At 32.2% G+C, this 20,197-nt stretch overlaps 1 protein-coding gene across 1 annotated transcript in view; it reads right to left on the bottom strand.

Annotated features, from left to right (window-relative positions):
- Positions 1–19,488, bottom strand: part of LOC134695228 (uncharacterized) — a 142,792-nt gene extending 123,304 nt beyond the window's left edge. The window contains exon 1 of the mRNA XM_063556439.1: positions 19,400–19,488. Coding sequence (XP_063412509.1) covers positions 19,400–19,454 — 55 coding nt within the window. The 5' untranslated portion in view covers positions 19,455–19,488. The remainder of the gene's footprint in view (positions 1–19,399) is intronic.
- Positions 19,489–20,197: the final 709 nt, after the last annotated feature.

Raw genomic sequence — 20,197 nt, 5'->3', positions numbered from 1 at the left:
AATGCATTATACTGTTGAAGAAAAAAACATTTAATAGAATTTACAACATTATATCACAAATTCTTTATGGAAATTCATCAGCAAGATAACAGCAAGAGATAAATCTACTGTTGAAAATAATCAGTGATAATAAAGTGTTTTGAACAAAAAGTATATATGAAATTTATGATTTCACAACTTATATAAGATTGAATATATCTTTTTAAATGCATGCTGCATGAGAACTTTGCTAAGAGAATGTTTCTTGTGTGGGTAGTACATTGAGGTATGCCATGTTTTCCCACACAAACATTTCTTTACAGCTCAACAAATATTCATACTTTTTAAAAAGTGAAACAGCCATATTCACAGTCATTTCAAACAAAACTTGTCAAAATTCTAGAAGAATCAGGGTGCATACATGAGCTGAGTCTTAATCAGATGGGTACTCATTTTTGGGGGTTCAATATGGAGATTAAAGTTTGTTGAAGGTTTATGTTAGTTAAATGATGGAAAATATTTATTTTGACCTTGACTTTCGACCAACTGACTAAAAAAATCAAAACTACAGTGGTCATATTTCTGAAGGATATTCTCCAGCTAAGTTTATAGGTGAATATTTGACAGATGGACTTGGATTAAAATATGTCACCCAGAAAGTTTGCCCGAAGTTCAGTTTACAAGTTGCTACTTTGACCTTGACCTTATGTTGTAACTTATTATTAAGGTCTTTCCTTTTACTAAAGGGAAAGACCTTACTGTATTTCTTCTGATTATTATTATTATTATTATTATTATTATTATTATTATTCTTTTTGTTCCGCCAAACTTTGACGAAGTTAGCCTCCGTAACCGTAAGACTTGTCGCTTTCATGTTCACACTTTGTATCGGTGTCATGAATACCTATCCGGAACTCACCCTGTGAGTCGAAATATTTTGTCGGTTCGGAGTAATCCCTCCGAAACCCAAAAACCTTGTTATCATTCAAACTCCATAACCATAATAGGTAGAAAAAAAACAAAGGTTGGAATTTGTTCAGGAACAGACCCCGGTTCTTCGTTACATTTGGATCGAAAAGATTCAACGACTCATTGATAGGGTTATGCCCCTATGAAAATTAACGGGTGTCGGTTGGCCACCAAAACTCAGAAACCGCAAGTCGTAGACACCTAGGATCTTCACCAATCATCATCAATTCATGTATCTTAGAAAAAAACCTCAAGGTCAAATTTGTATTTTGACCTTGACCTTTGACCTAACACCTTGTTATGGGATAATCTCAGAAACCATTATACTTACAGAAGTTTTAAATAGTGGAAAATGTTTGGGTCATTACGGCGCAACTTTGTTACATTTTGACCAAAGAGATTTGACCTTTTAATAAGGGGCATAACCCCTGTTTTAGGTTTCTGAAAAGACAAAATCAGCTTTTACTATATAACCAAATGTCCTAGACCCATGGGGTCTTCAGCAATGACATTGGGGATTAATGACCTTGACAAAGGTCAAAAGGTCAAATGTCAAGGTCATGTCCCATATAGCGAATTTAGTGTTTTTAACCTTATTTAAAGGATTTCCAGTGTGTTTTTAAGCTTTTCAATACATTCTATGTCTATTTGAACATTTATTTTACATTACAAAAGGAAAGACCTCTCAATTGTTCAAGAACAATTGACAGTTTAATTATAGTATGTTATCCTATTGGTTATTGTTGTTATTGTGTTGCTATATCATTTACATATTGCCCTTCATTTCCATCTATTCCTATTTTTTATTAGTTTACAATGTCAATATGTAGGGGGAGGGGGGGAGACTCCATGAGACATACTCTAATTAGCCAATAGGTGTACACTTACAGTGTGATCTTTATAGGACAAGAATTGATACACAAAAGTAAGACAAGTCAGCTTTCATTAATAAAAACAATGTGACAGTTTGATAGAGATCACATTGACACAGGTCAGACCCCCTACAGACTGTGATACAGGTCAGACCCCCTACGGACAGATCCTAAGGACACCAAGATAAAAATGTCTCACCTGAACTAACTAGATTCTGTTAACAGGTAAACAGTTCGGTACAAATCTCTCTCACCTTTGTAAACGTCTAGTAAAGGATTAAGTACTGTAGTGTACTAATGTTACGTATGGACTGAACTATTTACTCCTTTAATCAGTCTCTACATTTAGGCTTAGGTTTAAAAGCAGGAAATATTATTTTACAAACTTTTTCTCGCATTCAATTAAAACCAACTTATGACTAGAATGAAGATTAAATTTTCATTGACAGAAATATTAAATTTTATTATTTCCTATTCTTTTATTTTTAATAAATATTAAAATTGATATATAGAATAATAGGTAGTTTCCTTTTTGATACTGACTATATCATGTGGAACATCTAGACCAGCCTGTTTAAGGGAAAGGAATATAGAAGAAAAGGCAAGACTAAGGACCGATCAGCAAATTATTATACAAATATGTCAGTCTACCCCCAAGTCATTGTTGCATCTATTCTAATGTGGTTTACACAATAGAGAATATTGGCAAAAATTAATATTTTAACAATAATATAATTTATTGTACGCTAACTTTTGGTTACTTTCTGTGGGAAATATTATATTGCTATACAAAAATAATGTATTATTTTGTGTGCATCAGTGACATGCTGTGGCACCCATCAAGGGCCCTTAATTGGAACAGAAAATATTCTTATTCTGTAGCCTAAAACAGCTTCCATCATAGAGGTGGGTGTGTGGACCCTTTAACTAAATGGCCCATGACAGTGACAGGTATAGATATACTTACATAAACAATAATTAAAGTTTATATTTATATCAAAATCCTCCAAGAATATAATTGTCATCACTTTTATATCCAATAATCCAATAAGCAAACAAGCAAATAAAATTGCTGACTCAAGCGTAATTAAATCCAATGAAAACTGACATAAAAACTTAATTTGTCTGCAAAATGACAATTTACATTTAATTTCACATCAAATTAAAATATATACAATTCACTATATAAACAAACAATGGAACCAAAACCCCAGCTGACATTGGTTTAGTTTGTAATAACACACCCCTCCGTCTAATAGTCCTGTACTTAAATAACCGAAAAATGACGAGGAAACAAAAAATAATTATCATTTAAAGCTAACGAAGTGTAAGGTATACAAAATACATTAAATCTGTAAAGGGTCATAAATCATGATACGAAAGCATTATCGTTCCCACTTTTATATACAGGTGATATTGTATTGAAAACACGTCCATCAGATGTGGATCGGAAATCGTCTATTCATATATGTATAGTTTCTGGTGTATCTTGTAATATTTATCTCTGAAAAATCTAACAGGTATGAGCTATCCTATATCTATCCTATATCTAGACCAGCATAAAGTGACAGCTAAGGACAAAACATATAGAAAGGTATAGTATATGTCTAGCAAATGTGGACCAAAAAAATATATAAAGACAGGTGTCAAACAAATGTGGACCAAACAATATACATGTACATGTAGAAAAATAATTTTACATATATTATGACAGCTAATGGACCATAACACATAAAAGGGTAAAAAATGAGACCATGGACCAAAATATTGTGATTATAGTGTATACATTCTTTAAATAAAATTGTCCTTACACAAAAAAACTGATAAATAAACCTGCACATTATTTATTCCACATGATTCAATCTATCCTTACAAACAATACCAGGTACCCCAATCATCAACTTCAGGCCATCAGACTTGAGCCCTAACATCCTTTCTTAACATTTCAATCAATTTCCTTTTATATTGCAGCATATAAATATATAATATAATGGCAAATTAACCCAATGAGATTTTTTGTTTGATCATTGCCTTAAAAAATAGTTTTAAACTTTTGAGCAGGAAATGATACTACACAGACACTCCCCCTTTTCCCAAATTGCTTTGTTAAGTAGTCTCTTCACACATAATATATCAACTTTATAAACATGTTAAATTTATATACAATGAATATAAAGAATAAGTATTAAACAATTTACATATTACATATTACATAACATCTACCTTTATTTCTGACAGCCATTACACAGATATTATCTTATAAGGAAATATGTATACAGATGTAGAACAGGTGCTTCCCTATATTAAAGGTAAATAGTGGTCCAAGATAACCACATCATGGTGTTTACAAGATGTTTTTTAGACCAGAATTTTAGAAGACCTTGAAGCAGTAGCCTGAAAGGATGTGGTCCAGACAACGCATTCAGTCTGATTCACTAGTACTTTAAACCAGCCTTTAATCCCATGCAAAGTATTTACACTAGCCTTCAGTGTTTACAAGGTGGATTATTTTTAGACCAGTTTACTACAGACCTTGAAGCCTAGCCTGAAAGGATGTGGACCAGTCAACTCATTCAGTCCCATTCACATTACTTTAAACCAGCCTTCAGTCCCATGAAGAGTATGTACACTAGCCTTCAGTGTTTATAGTGGTCCAATATAATCACATCATGGTGTTTACAAGATGTTTTTTAGACCAGAATTGTAGAAGACCTTGAAGCCTAGCCTGAAAGGATGTGGTCCAGACAACGCATTCAGTCTGATTCACTAGTACTTTAAACTAGCCTTCAGTGTTAACAAGGTGGATTATTTTTATACCAGAATGGTAGAAGACCTTGAAGCCTAGCCTGAAAGGATTTGGTCCAGCCAACTCATTCAGTCCAATTCACAGTACTTTAAACTAGCCTTTATAATATTCCAATGCATAGTATTTACACTAGCCTTCACTGTTTATAGGTGGATTATTTTTATACCAGAATTGTAGAAGACCTTGAAGCCTAGCCTGAAAGGATGTGGTCCAGACAACGCATTCAGTCTGATTCAATAGTACTTTAAACCAGCCTTTAATTCCATGCAAAGTATTTACACTAGCCTTCAGTGTTTACAAGGTGGATTATTTTTAGACCAGTTTACTACAGACCTTGAAGCCTAGCCTGAAAGGATGTGGACCAGCAAACTCATTCAGTCCCATTCACATTACTTTAAACCAGCCTTCAGTCCCCTGAAGAGTATGTACACTAGCCTTCAGTGTTTATAGTGGTCCAATATAATCACATCATGGTGTTTACAAGATGTTTTTTTAGACCAGAATTGTAGAAGACCTTGAAGCCTAGCCTGAAAGGATGTGGTCCAGACAACGCATTCAGTCTGATTCACTAGTACTTTAAACTAGCCTTCAGTGTTAACAAGGTGGATTATTTTTATACCAGAATGGTAGAAGACCTTGAAGCCTAGCCTGAAAGGATTTGGTCCAGCCAACTCATTCAGTCCAATTCACAGTACTTTAAACTAGCCTTTATAATATTCCAATGCATAGTATTTACACTAGCCTTCACTGTTTATAGGTGGATTATTTTTATACCAGAATTGTAGAAGACCTTGAAGCCTAGCCTGAAAGGATGTGGTCCAGACAACCCATTCAGTCTGATTCAATAGTACTTTAAACCAGCCTTTAATTCCATGCAAAGTATTTACACTAGCCTTCAGTGTTTACAAGGTGGATTATTTTTAGACCAGTTTACTACAGACCTTGAAGCCTAGCCTGAAAGGATGTGGACCAGCAAACTCATTCAGTCCCATTCACATTACTATAAACCAGCCTTCAGTCCCCTGAAGAGTATGTACACTAGCCTTCAGTGTTTATAGTGGTCCAATATAATCACATCATGGTGTTTACAAGATGTTTTTTAGACCAGAATTGTAGAAGACCTTGAAGCCTAGCCTGAAAGGATGTGGTCCAGACAACGCATTCAGTCTGATTCACTAGTACTTTAAACCAGCCTTTAGTCCCATGTACAGTATTTACACTAGCCTTTGGTGTTTACAAGATGTTTTTTAGACCAGAATTTTAGAAGACCTTGAAGCCAGGTAGCCTGAAAGGATTTGGTCCAGCCAACTCATTCAGTCCAATTCACAGTACTTTAAACTAGCCTTCAGTTAACAACCTTCAGTGTTTACAAGGTGGAATATTTTTAGACCAGAATTGTAGAAGACCTTGAAGCCTAGCCTAAAAGGATGTGGTCCAGCCAACTCATTCAGTCCAATTCACAGTACTTTAAACTACCCTTAATAGGCCCATAATCTTGAAGCAACTACCTTGGATAAATTATTTTTCATATTATTTTTATTTTCATTATTTTTTGTGCATTCCAACTTTCATGGATTTCTGTTTACCCAAGAACCACCAATTCAACTATCCAACACACAACAAACCTTCTGCAGGAATGTAAATGTCAACTTTGTCAAAACCATGAAATAAAATATCCATGAAAATGCAAACTTTCCTCTAAAATTGGTACTCATAAAAAAACTGATGAATCCACAGTGTAATACTTTTTAAAAAACCTAAATATAAAAAAGAAGATGTGGTATGATTGCCAATGAGACAACTGTCCACAAGAGACCAAAATGACACAAACCTTAACAAATATAGGTCCCTGTATGGCCTTCAACAATGAGCAAAGCCCATACCAAATAGTCAGCTATAAAAGGCCCCGATATGACAATGTAAAACAATTCAAACGAGAAAATTAACGGCCTTATTTATATAATTTTTGTTAAAATGTTTTTAAGGGGGAAAGAGGAAGGGGGCTATTTAGATGTGTCCCTGTTTGAATCATCACCTGAAGACCCTCATTTATTTGTACACTTGACTTTAGACCAAATGAAGTGTCATAAATATTTCCGTGGTATTATAACAAAGCGTCGAAGACAGTACTTTAAAACCATATTATATATGTGACTCAATTTAATATAAATGTCCTACATTAATAAGCATAACAAAAGAAGGCAGGATTATTTATGCAGGTTTGAGTTTTATAAATTTATTGTAGTGTAATATGCGAGACCATTCAAGTGTAAAATTTGGTAATTCATATAATATATAGTAATGTCACTTTTACTATCAAATTACATAAAATGTAATAAGAATAGATGCATCAATTAATTGAAACAAATCAATTTATTTTGATGGATTCTCAACCAAAAAAAAATCAAAATTGAAGAGTTATAAATGTGAAAGCAATGTTCAAATTTTCTTTCAATTAATCACTTTTTCTAAAATCAATTAAAATTGTTTTCTTAATTGCTTTTTGATATCTTGTATTTACAAAAAAAAATCATTAAAAATTATATATTATTTATCTGAACATTTGACAACACTTACATGGTATAAGGAAAAAAATCATACATTTTCAGTCTAAAAATGAAAAATATTATAACACTAAGCTATCAATCGAGAATATCTATTTATGAAAAAGACAAAAACATTGAAAGTAGTTCGGTGGCATAATGAACTTTCCAAATGTGATATACAAGATACAAGATGTTTATCAGAGACCCAGGGGCAGAAAACATACATAATTCTATTTATAACACCTGTTATTCCTTCTTTCACCATTTCATAGACAATTATCGAAATAAATTATCATATAAAGGTGATAATTCTACTTCTTTTACAATACAATTTCATTATTCAATTGACAAAATCAAGCTTAAAACAATTGTAAATTTTGTATATATATAAATGCCTTGAAATCATCTTTAAACAATCAAGTATGTGCCATACCTGTGAATATATTAATTAACTTTAAATAAGATTTGCTACTTTCAATACCCCCCCCCCCCCCCCTAAACATATATAAATCTATAGTCAAAATATAAATCTACAGTCGAAAATATAAAATCAAGCAAAATCAATTATAATCATGTTTACATGCCTTAAAATCAGATGTCAATATCAATTATCTTATAGAGTGAAATCCACTTCACAAAATTAAATTGTAAAATAAATATTTATTTTCCCTGGTTATCTGTAAAAGTCTTATGTAATTACGTTATTACCTGCTATAGGTAAGATCCACAGGTAATTTTATATTTTTCTGATGCACCTCCAGGTAAATAAAAAATCATAATTTAAATATTTAATTGTGAATCAATCATCCTATCAACGTTTGTACAGAAGTTATCTTATTAAACAGTTCTGACTCACAAGTTTTTATAAGTGAAATCTTCAAATCTCTCTAAGATAAACACTTTTAAGTTTCCGGAGGGCCTACAGGGGAATCTCGTAGAACATGTGACCTATGGCCTGAGACTTGTTATAGTATAAGTAGTCAAATATGTACCAAACTAACCTTCTTTAAGTGGTACGATTTAACATTTCCTGTTTTAATTCACTGTCTGTATGTCAAAGTTTCAAAGTCAGATTTCCAAGTTATCTTCCCTTATTATAAAATATATGCCAAGTTATCTCCCCTCAATATTTGAATCTTGAATTTCATAAATCTTTCAAAATGCAAAAACTTTAGATTTGCATAAAGTTGCATTTACGGTTTTCAATAACCAGAAATGCCAGTTTGATCATTATGCAGTTGGCAAAATTAATTATCATAATAAAAAGTTTAAGCATTTAAACAAAATGTTAAAACAAAAAAAAATCACCCATGATTTACCCCAATAGAAACAGAAATTGCAAAAAAAAAATGTGCAGCATATAAATAGATTTGTATTGATAGCTAGGTAACTAAGATATTAATTTACTGTTGTGCAAAATCTTGATAAGACATTAACATTTCTGACATGTTGCTATTTATCACACAAAACTCAAGGTGAAAGTCTTGTATCATCATCATGATCATAGTGTGAGAGTAGGGGGAGGAGTGTAGCTATTATTCTCGCCTAAGGTGAAGGCCTTGTATTGTATCATCATAGATTCATAGTGGTATAGAAATTTATCTAATCGGAAAGGATGAGAAAATAATTGATTGAATTGTCAGTTTGATTCTATAAATGATGTACATCTGTTTGTCATATATGTATGTCCAGTGACAAGTATTTCACGATGTTTTAAGAATTATCAAGCAAAGACAGCTTTAAAGTTAAAACAAAGCAACACAGAATCTCATTGGCTGAAACAGAATTACCTTAACCTGGCACTGAAAACTTGGTTTTAAAACAAAAATACAGAGGACAGAATAAATGTCTACAACATCAAAAGCTCCATCAAACACTGTAGTCAACCACTATCTGACAGCAATCTTGATTACCTTCATCAGACTAAAAAGAGAAACTTGACAGCATAAAGTTTCCACTAATGATGTGTACTTTTATTTACAGACATTCCCAGAGTATGAGTCTTAGAAAGTTGTCAGAATACCTCACAGCATGACCCTATCCATCTACAGATTCTGAATAAGTCATTGAATACTGCTCATCACATCTCTATCAGTCTGCACTCCACAGACACTTCATAATCCCCAAGAACAAGAATTAGCTATATACTTTTCCCAGAAATGCACACCTGTGTACAGACCTAGTCATTGGCTAACTCAGCCCTGAAAGTTCATCATTTATTTTTAGATGAACAACCCTATTTGGCGCCCATAGTCCTAAACCTTTCTAATGCCAACATTAATATATTGTCAGAGTATCTGTCTTTATTTTAATATTTTAAAAAGCTCGCATAGCAGGGAAAGATCCAGCCATTTTAAAAGGGTGGTTTCCAACCAAGGATTAAGGATATTTCAACCATGGATGTGTTCCCATTCAAATGCATTGATCTTCAAAAATGAGGGTTCCAACCTCTGGATTCATCACTGCTTTAATAGTATCTTTTATTTTTTTCTAAAAGCAGTTGAAGAAATAAAACAAGGTTCTCTCTATTTTCTATGAGAGCTTGGGCAAAGTGTTACTGAAACTTTAAAGCATAATTTTGAACTAAACCAGATGTTGCAGATCATACAACTTATCAAAAATCATTTGAAAAGATCAGACATAATTGTTCCTCCTGTCACAAATAGATGAAAGATATATATTCTCTATTCCTTGTGGACAGGACCCACCCAGAAACAGAGGCATGATATATCATGTATTGCTTAAGGACAGTCCAAGAAACAGATGCAGAAAATATCACCTATTCCTTGTGGACAGGACTCAACCAGAAACAGAGGCATGATATATCATGTATTGCTTAAAAAGTATCATAGATCTATTCCTGTTGGACAAGACCCACCCAGAAACAGATGCAGTAAATACTGACAATTCCCTGTGTAGTTCTATACAAGATCCACCCAAACAAGTTGATATTTAGAGCCCAGATGTGAACTATTAATCACTAGCAGAAGTTTGCACTGTTATCTCAATACAGATCTGTCATGTTTTGTGAATTCCTAGCATATCAATACAATTGTAATCCTTAAATATAAAACAGATTAACAAAAATATGTAAAACATAAGATGGAAAGGAGTAAACAGGCATGCAAGATACGTAAAGAATGGGTACAACATGGCAAAGTTTTCTCTCTCTACATTTTATTGATATGCCTCTACACATCCACATCAATTTTAGCTTTGCAGTGAAAAATATTCCAAAATGTCATGACAAATTTTCCTGAGGGAATCATTTCCAACAGAATAACAAACTACAGCACTTCAATGTGTTACAAAAACAAAGTTTATTGCATTTCATGTACCAGGAATTCTACATGATGGAATAAAAGTATGCTAACAAAATGGAGAATGGAAATAGCATGTATCAACAGTTATCTACCTTATATGAACATCTTTATACAGATATGACCGACACCAGATTTTGGGATTATCTCCCTTATATATATATATACATCTTTACTCAAGAGCTGAAAGACACCAGAGCAGGAAAACTATGGGATAGTCTCACTTATATGAACATCTTTATACAGATATGACTGACACCAGACTAGTCTAGTGGGTTTCTCTCTCTTATACATGTTATATGTGACACCAAACCATGAAACAAAACGTGCTATCTAAGAATAACCTTGAATAAGTAAGACCAAATGTTTGGGTAGACACATATAAATGGTAAAACCTTGAACCTACATATATTTAATCCAAAAGAATAACATGGCACATGCTAACAGTTTAACAATGTAAATACCTAACACCAATTTTTCTTTCTACCGGTATATATATATATTGAAAGGTCTTATATATTAACCTTAATATACATAACAGTTTTTTTAAATGCACATGTCTGACATTAAAACATAGTGGGTTAGAGAAAAAAAAATTTATAAAGAATTGACCGTGTCCTACTTAATGACTTTAAGCATTATACTTATTCTTTAAATTATGACAGATTTTTGCAATTGGAGCCCTATATTAAAACTTAAAGTGTGTTTTTTTTATCTATTTGACTTACCTCCCTTTAAAAAGAAAATCAATTTAGTTTCACTTGAAAAGAGTAATCTCCCTTCTATGTAGAAACCAGCAACAATAAATGTTGTAAACAAAATACTGTCCTCAATATTTTACTGGAGCCATTTATTCCAAAATCATGAATGGAAAAGATAATTATCGCCATAAATGCTCACTTAACCCAAAGACAGTTTACTTTTAAATTCAAATTTACACAGAAGATAAACCATATCAGAACTCATTTCAAATTATTTAAGTTTTCAGCGTTATCCAAAGGTAATTATGGCGTTCACTATTATAAACTTGAAGTGTCTTATCTTTATAATACTTTTGATTGTCAACAACTTTAATAAATTGCTACCCATATTAAATGTCTGACAGCTTATTTTACACAAGGCTTAGTGATTTCGGCAATCAATTTCACAAACAAGGACACTTTATAATAGGCCAAATAAAATCTCAATCTGCACAAAACTTTCAACTTGGTTCGGGTTAGGGACGGAATCAAAAAATCAATTAAGGATAAAAATTTAATTCAAATAGTTTGGGGGCGGGGGTCAAAATTGCTGCAAATTTTGACATCGATTTTATATACATCCTTATTGGTCAATCAATTGTTCCCAAATTAAGTTAAGAGGGGGGTAGAGGGTTCAGTGAAAGGAGTCCTGATAGTTGAGCTTTTCTAAGGAGTCATGATATTTCTAAGGAGTCAGGATAGTTGAGCTATATGTCCCTTAAGCATATATATATTTATATCTATTTATAATATGGTATCAAATATCTCATGTAGATTTCTTTGTAAAATGATTGTGCAATATTAGGCAATATATTTTGTAAAGTTATCATGGTAATGGTCTTCAGTTATAAACATAGTTGAGCTTTTCTAAGGAGTCATGATATTTCTAAGGAGTCAGGATAGTTGAGCTTTTCTAAGGAGTCAGGATAGTTGAGCTTTTCTAAGGAGTCCTGATAGTTGAGCTTTTCTAAGGAGTCCTGATAGTTGAGCTTTTCTAAGGAGTCAGGATAGTTGAGCTTTTCTAAGGAGTCCTGATAGTTGAGCTTTTCTAAGGAGTCCTGATAGTTGAGCTTTTCTAAGGAGTCAGGATAGTTGAGCTTTTCTAAGGAGTCAGGATAGTTGAGCTTTTTTCTAAGGAGTCAGGATAGTTGAGCTTTTCTAAGGAGTCAGGATAGTTGAGCTTTTTTCTAAGGAGTCAGGATAGTTGAGCTTTTCTAAGGAGTCAGGATAGTTGAGCTTTTCTAAGGAGTCATGATAGTTGAGCTTTTCTAAGGAGTCAGGATAGTTGAGCTTTTCTAAGGAGTCAGGATAGTTGAGCTTTTCTAAGGAGTCAGGATAGTTGAGCTTTTCTAAGGAGTCCTGATAGTTGAGCTTTTCTAAGGAGTCCTGATAGTTGAGCTTTTCTAAGGAGTCAGGATAGTTGAGCTTTTCTAAGGAGTCCTGATAGTTGAGCTTTTCTAAGGAGTCAGGATTAGCTTAGTGAGCTTTCTTTTTTTCTGCTTATAGTAACTATGATAAAAACATAACCATAAAAACTCAACTTTGACCACTGAACCATGAAAATAAGGTCAAGGTCAATATTCATGTGAAAGACGGAAATTTGATAACATAAGGAATCTATACACAAAGTATGAAGCATCAATGTCTTCCACCTTCCAAAATATAAAGCAATTAAGTAGTAAGTTAACATCACCACTGCTGCTGTCAAGTGACAAAAGTTGCAGGCACAAAACCCATGAAGAATTACATATAACAAAAGGTACACTGTACTTCAAAATAATAGGAATTTCTCGATTTTATGAAAAAGCAACATCTGCAACTAAAATCTTACACAATCAGGGAAAATTTGATACAAATAAATTATTTCAGTGGCCTCATACAAATATTTAGGACTTTTTAATATACTAATTTTCTTGTGTGTTAGAACTCATTAAGAAATCTTCCAGTTATGTTGACCGAGAAATTATGTTTTAAATCCTTATGAAAACTTAGTGTAAAATTTAAATTAACTTCCAAACTTTCCATTCATACATTTAAATGTTTTCTATAGCGGAATTTTTGTAAATCAAATTCAATATTTAGTTTCCTTTGGATTTACTCAACTGAAACTAAAATACATAAGTTATGAAATCTGACATCCTAATCAGGCTACTGGAAGATAACAAGGGGACAGTCAAAAACCCAAAGTAAAAAAACACCAACAATATATATACAAAACAATAAATGAATGGAAAAAATATGATTCGAAAAGAGACAAACAACAAACCCCATAGATATGTCCACAGCTATGTTATAAGAGTGACTGACATAAAATAAAACTATTTTTTTCAAAAATAATTGTGAAATCAGTTTAAAATTTAAATAATGAACTATTCCTTTATAACTGAATTTCAAACTTTAGTCCCAATATGATAACTTGTACACTCATTTAACCTACCTATAAACTTATTCTTAAATATTCTTAAATGAGTCAGCTTTATTCTAATAAAATGATTTTTTCAAATACATTATAATATCTTAAAATATAAAGTTACTTCCAAAATAAAAAGTATTAAAACACCTCATTAAATTTCTAGATCAATTGACTATAAAATATAATAGTTTAAGATTAATGGAGGCTTACTTCAATATTCAAAATGTATTTAAGAATTAGGATAAGTCTATGAACTAACAGACTACAGATCATAATGTTTGTAGCTGCTTGTTGTATGTAAATTGTAGCCTATACAAGTGAGAGATTAAGCTAGTTATAAAACCAGGTTTAATCCAAGGAAATGCCTGGACCAAGCCAGGATTATGAAGATAGTATTTCCATTCATTCAAGATGTGTTTGAGCATTTGATTTGCAGCTTGAGAACTTTCAGTTTTGTATTTTCCTTGGAGTTCATTTTTTTTGTTAATTTCAGGTATACTTTTTACCATAATACCAGTTATCGATTATTATAAGTTATATGGTTTGCTACTGACCCCGTACGGATCCATAGAGGGTTATTAAAATCCATAGGGGGTGAGGCCAGAGGCTGAATCCCCTATGAATTTTATTCACCTTCTATGGATCTGTAAGGGGTCAGTAGTTAACCGTATAACGAGTTTATTGGACGGTGGACTTTTCCTGCGGCGTATTTTTGAAGAAAAAAAAACAATGAAACATAACAATATTAATAGATGAAGTCGCCATTAACGCGTCATGAACCCCATATGAAACTTACTGACCCCATACGGTTTCATCTGTGGTCCGATAATATACTATATCTGGAAGCTGTTTCTATGTATTATCTTATAACAAATTAAAATGTTCATAACTATATTGGTTATCTAGAAGGGTTATGAAATCTGTGTAAATAATCACTCAATATAGCTACCATTTCTTATTGATTTATGTCAGTGTTTCAATTATCTCAGACCATGAAGACTATCTCTGTTTAATTAATTTACAACTTGTCCAAATGCATATAACATACAATTAATAACTAGTTAAACATTGAGCTTTATATAGCTTTCCATAATAAAAGCTATTAATAATAATTAAGAACAAATCCTTGGTAATTTCAAAATTTTGACAGTTATAATTTTTTAAGAGCTGGTTAATGCTGAGCAATTAATCTTGGTCTAAATTCAGCTGTAAAAAAAAATGTTTATGAAAACTTTTTAAAAATAACAGGATAACAAAACCCCAATATAATTTAGGTTCAAATATAAATTGCGAAAATAAAATTTAAAAAATTACAAATTATATTTTTTTACTTGTAACCTGATTTCCAGTAACTACATGTTCATCAGAAAATAGACCGCTTAAGGATGTGATATATCAATTTTACCTAAAAGTCAGTCATGAAAAAATGCTTTTGAATAACTTAATATCTGAAAATTTAATTTAAAGCTAATATATTCAAATTTTAGAGATAAAATAAAACAGCAATTAATGAATTACAAAAAAACACTAACCTGAATTTCTGTAATGAAATTTGACACAAGACTTGATTAAATCCTCACAAACTACCGGTAGTTTAACAAAGTCGGAGATCTACCTTAAATTGCATGTCTGAGTATTATGGATTTCACATAAAAAGACGTCAGTTTCATATCTACAAAGGTATGTCTGAAAACCGATAAACACAATGCTATCACTATCTTACAGAGATTTAATAAGTCAATATGTATTTTTAAGATGATCAAAGATTTAGGCCAGACAAACAATTTTTTTCATATTTTAAGCCACTGACTTTTAATTTTAGGCCATTAAAAAAAAAAATCCAGATGCTAAGTCCCTCTCATCCAAATTACCCGAAAACATTATGAGAAAATATTGTATATATATACTCTTAATTCATTCACATGTTAGTATACTAGTATTACGTTACATTTAAGTTTTTATAGAAAATAATTTGTGAAAAGAGCCCCTGCTTTAGATAGTAGGCCCTTAAATCAAATTGATCATTTTCTAAGCCCTTGTCTCTAATTATATTTAGAGACCCATACAAGGTAAAACTTTTATCTTGGTCAGTTATCTAACCAGTCAAATCTGATTGAACTTTCACTTAATGTACGTTCTTTTTTTAATGGAATAGAAAATGAAAACATGGAATGGGTTGAAGAAACAATTAGATCTGAGAGCAGAAAACAAGGCCACTAATGGGTCTTCAAAGCAGCAAGAAAAACAAATATTGAAAAAAATCCTCGAGATAAGAAAACAATAGTTAAAATGTTGAATTTTGTCCGAACATATTTGTTGACAAATTAAAATTTTGTTATAAAACCATTGAGACCTGACAGTCGATTTATACCTCTTAAGTAAAGTGTTTTTGCTAAGTCAATGTCATCATGTGCCTATCATACCCTCTAAAATTGATACACTACACCAAAGTTTAAAAAAAAAAAATCATATTTATAGCAAACCACAGTATATCCCAAACTCTGTCTGACGGACAAAATGTCAGACAGAAGTCATTGAATCAAACCGAAATGTTCAAATATCTTACTTGAAAATATTGTTTCAACCGTCTATTTTTCTATTTCTATAAAAATTTCTAAATCGGTCAGTTTGGCACAGACTGAATCCAAAAACATAAAATATCACCAAAAAAAGACATCTTGAAACTCAAAAATTTTCTAAATGAGGCAACATACATGTACAAATTTAACTAATAGATAAATAGTGGCATACTTAATTATGTAGTGTCTGAAAGTTATCTGTAGGCAGATAGTAATTCAATACTGAGAATAGCAGCTTTAAAAGTCAGAATAAACCAACTCACAGTTGCAAAATAAAACAAAATCTCAGAAAAGTACCAAGACATATAAACCATTGGTAAGTGCAAAAAATGTATTGTATTTTGGGATATCTTTATCTAGATACAGCACATCTGCCAAAATATTGTTGTGTGCATAGTGAAAAGTCAAATGAGGATAAACAGTATAATGTTAGGATACATGTACTTTTTACCCCAATCTGTTTTTTAAATTGATGAATAAGTCGATTTTAAACCTACTAAGTTTAAAAATATACAATTCAAAATAAGGGGATGTTTTAACTTTTAAGAGTGCCAGTGAGACAACTATTTACCAAAGTTCAAATGATGTAACCAATTATAAGCAACAAAAATTGGCAAATGGAAAAAGTAAAATTTTTAGATTAAAATATAGTTTCACAGGTAAAGCTGCAAATTTGTCTACCCCTTGTAGTAAAGCAATTTTTTGAGGCACTACATATCCTGTCATTATAAAGTAACAAGTTTACATTTTTAAAGTTTACAGTTACAAACAGTTAAAATTATTTTGGTTTTAAAAATATTAAGGAGTGAACAGTAAACCAATTAGTATTCATGCTGATTTAAAATATCATATGATTTATTAGACAAGCACAAGAAATAACCTGTACATCATGGAATCAAAGGGAAATAATCCAATCTAGAATTGAAAGTGATTTTCAATATAACTTTTTGGTTAATTCATATAAGCAAATTAACAGATAATGTCGACATTGGGTCCTTTTGCTCAAAAAACACATTCCCACCTACCTGGATTCTTTTGTTAATTCAAATAAAGGTTGAATTATTAGATGTATTTTCAGATTTTAAAAAGGGTGTGAACACACTAAGGGTGCAAAGGTGTGGGGTGTGAACATTGAAGGGGGAAACATGTGAAACCGGACAGCATGTATCTACTCTACAAATTCATATTGTCACCACCAAGTTTCGAACCCTGGTCACCTGCATGACAGTCAGACTGCGTTTACCCACTGAGCCATAGAATCGATTCCCTAGCTCAGTTGGTTAAGACTGGCTTTATATTCAACCTGTACTAAGGTGGGGAAGCAACCACGCTACACTATTCCCCCACCTCAAGAGTCATCATATCTTAATATGACTCTTAACAACACAAACCCTGGCTATACTCCAGATAACCATCATGGATTTATCAGTTGGGCGCCAAATGTAACCGAAGAGCATGTATCTACTCTACAAATTCATTATGGCACCACTGAGATTTGAACCCTGGTCGCGCCCATTCACGTTCGCACCCTTTTACTTTCGCACCCTTCACCTTGGCGCCCAATTTTCGTTGGATTTGTGTTAAATAACTTTGTAATCAAGTTTTGGCAAGTGCATTTTTAGTTTTTAGTTGTCTTTGTCTCGAAAAAAGTGAGGCAACGTTATTTTTTGTGTTGAATAAAACTTAATCCTGTTTTGGATAGTGAATTGTTAATTATTCCTATCATTGTTTCTACATAAAGCTAAATTCTGTCAACGGAGATTTTTTGGGTGGAATACATCTTAATCCTGATTTTGGTTTATAGCGTATTGCTAAAAGTTTATTTCCATATGATTGTTTCAAAATAAAGTGAGATTTTGACAACAGTTTTTGTGTGTGTTGAATCATTTTAATCACTTTTGGTTTGTGTATTGCTATAATTTTTTGTTTTTAATTGTGTCAAATCAAAGACCAAGCTGTTAAAAACAATTATCTTTTATGTGTGTTTTTCATTTCAAATTTTCAATGCTTTACTCATACCAAATTACATCTGGGAACAGTATATCTAACTATATATTTTCCTGATTACATGCTGTATTTTCATCAAAGCAATTTAGAACAACAATCATAACTTTCTTATTATTCAACTGGAATTTGATTTAAAATGTGGTGCATACGTGTAGGGTGCGAATGGACCATGGGTGAGAATATGTGAGGTGTGAACATCTAAGTGTATTGGGCGCGAACGGACCTGATACCGCCTGCTTGACATTCAATGCGTTAACCCACTGAGCCAAAGAATCGATTCCCTAGCTCAGTTGATTAAGACAGGCTTTATATGTTCTACCTGTACTAAGGAGGGTAGCAACCCCGCTAAACATGAATAGAAGTTACCTAGTTTGACTACTATTAAAGAGTAAGACCACTTGCATGTTCGGCCACTGTTTCATTTTCAGTGCTTAGATATAGGAAGATGTGGTGTGAGTGCCAATGAGACAACTCTCCACTTGTTTTTTTAACTTTAAGAATAAAGTTTTGGTCATTTTTTCAAGGTTGTCATGACATATTAATAACTTGTACAGTGTTTTATAAGTAAAATGGACTTGTATTTACTCTTTTTTATCTGCTCTTGCTCAATTTTCTGTAAAATTATGCATTTCTGTTTCCAAACAAACCGCTGTTTAGACCTTCTGAACCTCCATTTGTTGAAGAGTTCTTATTGGTCTGTCTGAAAACCGACAATATATTGTTTCAACTATCTATCACACATTTTAGATTTTATTTCACTATTTTCAGGATTATAACATGTACTGTTTATATTCTATCTTTAAAAAGACTAATATTACACATACATCATTAAAATAAATCTAGTTCTTAGACCATGCGAATCAGTTTTATATGTCTTTAATTTACTGTTGTAGAAATATAATCAAGTCCATTTTTCCCAATGAAAAATTGGACTTCATATGTTTTTGAACATTTCGTCATGCAAATAACAAACAATGTACTAGTGCTCCCTCTTAACTTTAAAAATTTCTAAAAAGGGGGAGCAACCTAGGATTATTTCGTTTATAATTCTGAGTGTAGAGGTCATATGGCCTCCAGCTTATAAACAACATTAGTGACATTATTGGTGGTCTGTTAATTGTGTCGAGTATTTTAAATAATTTTTAAATAGTATGTCATGAAGACTTACCTTTTTTGTCAACTTGTATAACAGGTTGTACTAACTGTGGGGATTTACTATCCATGATGGGTGAGAGTGGTGAACACCGGGGGAGCAATTCAAAGGGTGCACTCTATTAATACATGCGGCTAAACCGAACAACATGCAAAGTTTCTAAAACATAACTCCTGGTCCGTATTATTTCACGCATCATTGTCAGTTTCTTTTGTCTACTTTTATATAGGTAATTGTATATACATTTATCCTGTAGATTAAGTTACCTGATTAACGACACAAATTCATCAGTTGACACCTGTAATTCACCTTGACGAAGATCCCTTTGATCTACAGGGATGTGTATTCATTCCTTGCTGTACGGGGATGTGTATTCAATCTTTGCCTTCTTCATGTATAGGTTTATCGAAATTCAAAAGTTCGATATGAAAATTAATAACAGTCTCTTTTGACGATTTTTTTAATCCATTGAATGAACTGAGAAATTGAATATATATTTCATCCGTAACAGAAAAGCTAAAGTAACGCTAACACTAATTTGTCACGAAACGAGAACAATAAAGAAAACCAAACTATTCAAATAATAAAAAAGCACTTATAGTTTCTTCATACGCCTAAATTATCAAAACACGGAATACAAAGCGAAAAAATATGAAAAATAAACAATCCAAAAAAATATAACTTAATTATACAGCGCACCACAAAGAAAATTGAATTTGACAATTTCACACTCCAAAGCAAATATAAATAAGGCTTAAATTAGCGAAAAGGTGCTTAACATTCCTATAATTGTTTTCTTCACACAGCCGTGTA

Source organism: Mytilus trossulus, chromosome 13, assembly GCF_036588685.1.
Source record: "Mytilus trossulus isolate FHL-02 chromosome 13, PNRI_Mtr1.1.1.hap1, whole genome shotgun sequence".
Lineage (NCBI taxonomy): Eukaryota > Metazoa > Mollusca > Bivalvia > Mytilida > Mytilidae > Mytilus > Mytilus trossulus.
Note: the sequence above shows the minus strand (reverse complement) of the source record. Positions and strands in the feature narration are given on the sequence as shown.